At 46.0% G+C, this 6,000-nt stretch overlaps 1 protein-coding gene across 2 annotated transcripts in view; it reads right to left on the bottom strand.

Moving 5' to 3' along the window:
- Positions 1-6,000, bottom strand: part of dock4 (dedicator of cytokinesis 4) — a 90,027-nt gene that overhangs the window by 41,767 nt on the left and 42,260 nt on the right. For both annotated transcript variants that reach the window (XM_036519959.1, XM_036519960.1), the window contains exons 11-13: positions 5,622-5,754; positions 5,014-5,102; positions 100-225 (exon numbers count right to left, since the gene is read on the bottom strand). In XM_036519959.1, coding sequence (XP_036375852.1) covers positions 100-225; positions 5,014-5,102; positions 5,622-5,754 — 348 coding nt within the window. The remainder of the gene's footprint in view (positions 1-99; positions 226-5,013; positions 5,103-5,621; positions 5,755-6,000) is intronic.

The following is a 6,000-nucleotide window of genomic DNA, read 5'->3' as shown; positions in this document are numbered from 1 at the left end:
GCAAAATGGCAATAATGTAGTAACATAATGCGTGCAGTCCCTTCTCTCCCTCCACTGTAACAGTGTGTGGGAGTGACCCAGACCAGCGGCCTCGCCCACCTGGCATTATGACCTCGGAGAAGCCCAGTTTGTTGGTGATGGACACGCCCCGGGTGAAGAGCGCCATGTACTCCCTCCGGATCTGTTCGATGTCCCCGTGGAGCAGCTGGAGAGACACCGCAAGGCCTGCACACAAAACACACAGCCCGGTCAGTGCGGACACCACTGCACGGACAGGACTGCAGAGCACCGTTAAAATAGCAAACACACAGCATCACAGCAAACACACACGTTTATGTTTATGAACAATGCTTCTGTTGTGGCATTTGAACTGATATCTGTGTAGTTTTTATTATCGCTGTATTTTTACGATGTGACACATTGGTTGTTCACAGGAACAGACATCATCCTCTTTTCGGAGGGAGGATGTTTCTCAAACTCATCCTTTCAGTTCCAGGTATTTTCCATCTCTGCTTCATCACCCTCCGTCTTCCTCTCCTCCCTGCCACTCTCAGGTGTGCAGGTAACCAGGTCTTCCCCCTGCCCTGCTGTAAGCACACACCCAGGTACCTCTGCCTCCTGCTCACTCCTGCTGCAGTCCGCTCTAACTCCCTGTTCCCGGTCACCGCTGTTTAATCTCTACTCTCTGCACTCCACTGGCAACACTAGCTCTGGTCCCATTTGCCCAAGTTCAGACATCTCATTTCCTCCATGGTCTGGCCTACGTGACCTCAGCAACTATGCCCTGAGGATCAGCCAATGCAAGAAATCTGTTATGACACGGAGCACTGGAGGGCACACCTTTACCTGGCCATGAGCTGGGGCACAAAGCACGGACACATCCCTCTTCTTCCCCAAGTGTCTGTTTACTGTTCTGGTTAATTAACTGTTACCTTTCAAACGTGAGAATGTGAATGTGTCTCTTCTCTCATTTGCTTACGACAAAGCTAGTTTCCAGTCCTGGGTGTCAACTAGTGACAAAGTATCATCTGAGAAACAATAATGAAACCATAGTAATCGACTTCTCCTCTGCGGAGTTCTGCAATCCCACACGGCTCCTCTGTTGGTCCGCATGAACGTCGTCACTGTTTTTTTTTTTCTTTTCGAAAGAGGAAGCGAGCGGCTTTTGTATACCCTCCCTCGCCGGTTCCTCGGGTGCTCTCTGGGTTTCGGTTCACATTTTCCCTGCTCTTTCATTCAGACGGCTCTGTAGAAGCCCTCTGGCAGGGCACTCGGAGACGGGCCCTTTCTGCAGGGCAGATTAACACCGCCGGTGCCACACACGGCTCGCCCCTGCGGCCAGCCAATGGGCCGGCAGCGCCCGTCGATGCCAGGCCCTGACAAAGAGCAGCCGCCGTGCCCAACGCAGCGAAACAAAAAAAAGAACCTCAAAGAGGATTTTTACATGCTAAAAATACTGAATTATTTAGGACTAAAAGATCTCCTGCTGGGTTGGGGAATATTTCTCACTGCTTAAGCCACATGGACATGCCTTTTCATGTGGTTAAACACACAGAGCAGTGCCTTGCAGCATGGTTAGGGCTACAATTAGCAGAGCGGGGCTCATTGCTATTCTGGACGTCTTCTGAGCTCTAACACACAAAAACATTTCCCCTCGCCTCTCCTGGCTCCCCTTTACACCAGAACAGCGCAGTCTTTCTCCCTCTCCCAGGGACCTGTTAGATTTCAGCCCTTCTCCTCCAGCTACTGCTCCAAACAAACTTTCTTTCCTCCCCCTATTCAAGTAATAACACGTCCCTCTCTTAGATTCTCTGTGTCATAAATTTTTCAAAAGAAAGAGCTTTTTTTATTATCTTTCCTAATTAATCGGCGGCTGATAGGAGTTTGACTCCCGGCAGGGAAACAGCGGGGGAAGCAGCCGGACCGGCTCGCGGCTCGCAGACTCCCACACGCAGGCACCCCCTCCCAGCACAGGGCCATTCACATCTTAATTGCCCCCCTGACAGTGTGTGCACGAGTTATGTAAACCATTACACAACCACATCAACAATCTGCGAGATTAGCCTAAACTGACATTGAGCTGCAGGTGTTTGGATCTGCGCTTAAGTGTTTAACATGTAAATTTGGGACACGGAAGATGAGTGCACATTAGGAAATTGCAAGATACCAAACTAAATGAGGAAAAGCAACACAAAAAACAAACAATGGCATTAAGCAATACCTCATGAATAAATCTGCGCATGGTTGTGAATACCAGGAGCACAATTAATCACGCTGTAGTGATTTGCTCCTTCTGAAATTGGTTGCTTGAAACTTGAAGCCTTCTCCAAATGTTGGACTGCATTAAGTCAAACTTAGAGCAACTCTCTGATGAAATAAGACATTATAAACATGCCTCTAAAAGCTACTTTATACTGTCACAAGGCTTCTGGCAGGATCCTTGGCAAAATATCCCTGGCTATAGAAAAAAATGAATAAATGAATAAACAATAATAGTAAAAAACTGAAGTCTGATATGAAGTGGGTATTGAGCTTGCAGGTCAAGGTTTGGATGTTCCGGTTTTTAATTGTGCAGCACTGCCTTGCACACCTTTCCCTCCCCGAAATTGCGTAGCAGGGATTTTTCTTCTAGTGAAATGAAAGTGATAGCGCAGTCAGGGCTAATGCTAAAGGACAGCCCCTTATTTTTCAAAGCAGGCATGAAAACGAAGCGGTTAGCCACATCCTGCTCTCAGCACGATCGATGATCGCGGCTGGCAGGTACTCGATCGCCTCCGCCAGCACGCCCAATAAACACTGCTTAACGGCTGAGGGTCAGAGCAGCCCCATTTAAAATAATTCAATTACAGCTCCCACATAAATTCTCCATTAATCCTGCAATCTGGCTCAGTCTATCTCTCTTGCCAGAACAGGCAACATTAATTAGTCTGCAACACTCGGTATAGATTTATTGGTCGCGAGGATGTGAACAGGCTGAATTTGGCCATGTTTCCAAGTCTGTTTCCGTTTATGTCCCTTCACTCTTAAAAAAATAATGGACACATGAACAGACATCTCCCCCTGGAGATATAAACAGTCAGCCAAAGGGTCCTGTACTGCAGGATCCAGGATACGGGATGAGAAAGCACATTAATGTAAAAAAGGTACACGTATTCCCCTGCACCGCGCTCCACAGACACTGCCGTTCTGTCTGCAACTCACTCGCCTCTCTCTGCTCGAGTGTAATTGTTGTTGATCTCGCTGCTACTTTAGGTGCTGTAGATCACTCGACTCCCGCTGCTCGAAACAGCTCCAGTTCTGCTGATGCGCGGTTCCGCTGCTCATTTTCTGATTTCTGTTTCCCTGGAGAGGCTCTGTTTCTGCTCATTATCATTACCCTCCCTCTCTGTTTCTCTTTCTGCCTCCTCCGCCCTCCACAGGAGTGCTCCAAGGCTCTGTTCTGGGTCCTGTCTCTGTTTCTCTGGATCTGCTTCCCGTAACTTTGATCAGTTCTGTGCAGATGTTAAAGTTATGCATTTCCTGTCCCCTTTCTCACTAATCTATTGGTGCCCAACAACAATGGGAATTGTGGGTACAGTGGTGTCATTTCTGGAAAGTTAAGGCATAAGTGTTAAATGCAGTGAAGCTCAGGACCAGTTGGTTGAGCAGACAACTTGGAAAACTCAGCCCTTGGCATTCCAGGATTTTGTGGTTAGCTGAAGTTATAACTTCAGATAGTTACATCTTCTTACAGTCACAACTATATGACAGTTCTCTCCAATTTTCTCTCCAATCTCTCCAATTTTTCATATTAGTTATTCACCTTTCTCTTTAATTTCACTCTAGGTACATGGCTTTAGTTCACCTTTCCCTGCTTTCAGACACCTGTATCACTGAAACCCTTATCGAATTCATCCCTGAATAATGCAATTTCTCAATCAGTAAGGCACATTTTAAACCTTATTTTTTTCCTATGATTGCTTGACCATTTATTAAAATTAAACTGACATGTTATATTTTCACTCTACTCAAGTGGAAACATTCATTTTGAATATTGACTGATTACATTTGTTTTTTTATTGTAATGAATGGTGTGCTTTGCAAGTCGCCTGTGGATAAGCGTGTCAGCTAAATGACTTATTATTAATAACAAACATGCTTCTTCTCAGTACATTTGATTATTCAGTATCCTGGAGTTGTAACTACACTGCATGCCATTAGGCACTACTTGAAAGACAACCAAAAATAGCACAGAACAGCCAACTCATCTCTAAAATTAATTTCCTCATTACTGGAATTCAATGTCCTCCATCAGTTCATTCTGGCGATTCCTATTTAACACAAGCTATTAGCATAACAAAAAGAGAGATATGAACGGCATATGTGGGCCATTTCAGCTCAATGAAGTACACGCAGAAGATAAACCACTAACATCTTAAAGGAAACTGGTAAGGTACTAGGACACAGATATTCAATTTTTCATGAGTGGGCTTTTTTCTCAGTTTAATGACACATAATTGAACAAGTTCATCTTTGATAAATTTCAGCCTCTATGCTACATTGCTGGAACAAATCAACCCGTGAAGGTTGAACAACAGCTTAATAAAGTGTTTGTTATTTCTGAGTAGAGCCACTCATAGGCTTACTGTTTTCTAATTAATCACATTGATTCAGAGCAAGGTGTCAGGCTGCTATAACCATATGGAACCTGTTGCCAGGAGAGATGCTGACATTTCAGTCCAGGAAGCTTGCGGCTATTTATACCCCCTCAACAAATATCAGTCTGAGAAGAACTCTTGCTATGATGGTAATGTGATAAATATCTGAACTGCTTCAGTTTCCTACTATAGACTTCAGTGAATTTCAGTGATCAGTTTCACCTGACAGCTTTGCTGAATTTCCCACGCCACACTTCTTTTAGGATTTTGATTTGGTTCCTTGTGAGATATTTTTTAAATTTTTATTTTATTTTATTGCTATTTATTTTATTTTTTATTTTTCATGAGCGAAATAAGAAAGTGCAGCACTCCCTACCAGTGTTGGAGCCAGAGAGGTTGTATCTGGAGTTAACCTTGCGAATGATGTTATCGTGTATCTGATACCAGTCGCTTTCCGTGTTGCATCTGCCAAGTAAAAACAAAGCAGTTAACACATCAACTGACAAAACATTTCGCACAAAAGGGCTGCTTAGGCTGCCTGGCAAATATAGCACCAGAAGCCGGACACTAAAAGATGCAGCAGGCCAGCACAAGGACACAGTGGTCAGCAAACACAGTGGGGACGTGCACGTGTTGAACAAGCCCAGTCTACCTATTTCTGAGTGAATTTGGGTCAAAGCGTTAGCGGAAAGTCAATGGCCATTTCTGTGACCCCCGGCTATCAGCGCACACACTGCCTGCAATGTGCCTGCGCGTGTGGCTGAGGCTGATGTCACATGAAAGAGCTTCATTCATGCTCCACCACAGACTGACTCATTGAAGAAAATACACCGAACCGTAAAAGTGAGCTCACTGTTTGTAGAGGCAGTGACAGACATCTGTAATATCCACAGTGATCGCACCTCAGCGCTTGAATAAAAAGGCTGGAGTGCGTCTACCCGATTCCCTCAGTCTGGTGCGGTAAGCGGCTTGTTAGAGACTCACGTGTAAACCTTGAGGAGGTGGTCGTCCTTGGAGTCGGCGGTCAGGAGGTCGGCGATGCTGACCACGGCGCAGCCGAAGGGCCGTCTGTACTGCACGCTGCACACGTTCTTCTTCTCCCCCGCGCCCATCCGCCCTGAAACGCAGAGGACTGTCACCCCACCGTCCCCACGCCACAGCCAGACAGGCCTCACACAGCGCCCCCCTCAGGCCTTACGCAGGTATGACAGACACAGCCATACTCATTACACACCACTCCACACTGCACAGGTATGACGTACACAGCCATACTCACTACACACCACTCCACACTGCACAGGAATGACGTACACATGCCATACTCACTACACACCACTCCACGCTGCACAGGTATGACGTACAC

Source organism: Megalops cyprinoides, chromosome 25 (genome assembly GCF_013368585.1).
Source record: "Megalops cyprinoides isolate fMegCyp1 chromosome 25, fMegCyp1.pri, whole genome shotgun sequence".
NCBI classification, from domain to species: domain Eukaryota; kingdom Metazoa; phylum Chordata; class Actinopteri; order Elopiformes; family Megalopidae; genus Megalops; species Megalops cyprinoides.
The sequence above is the reverse complement of the archived record's forward strand: the minus strand, read 5'-3'. Positions and strand labels throughout refer to the sequence as shown.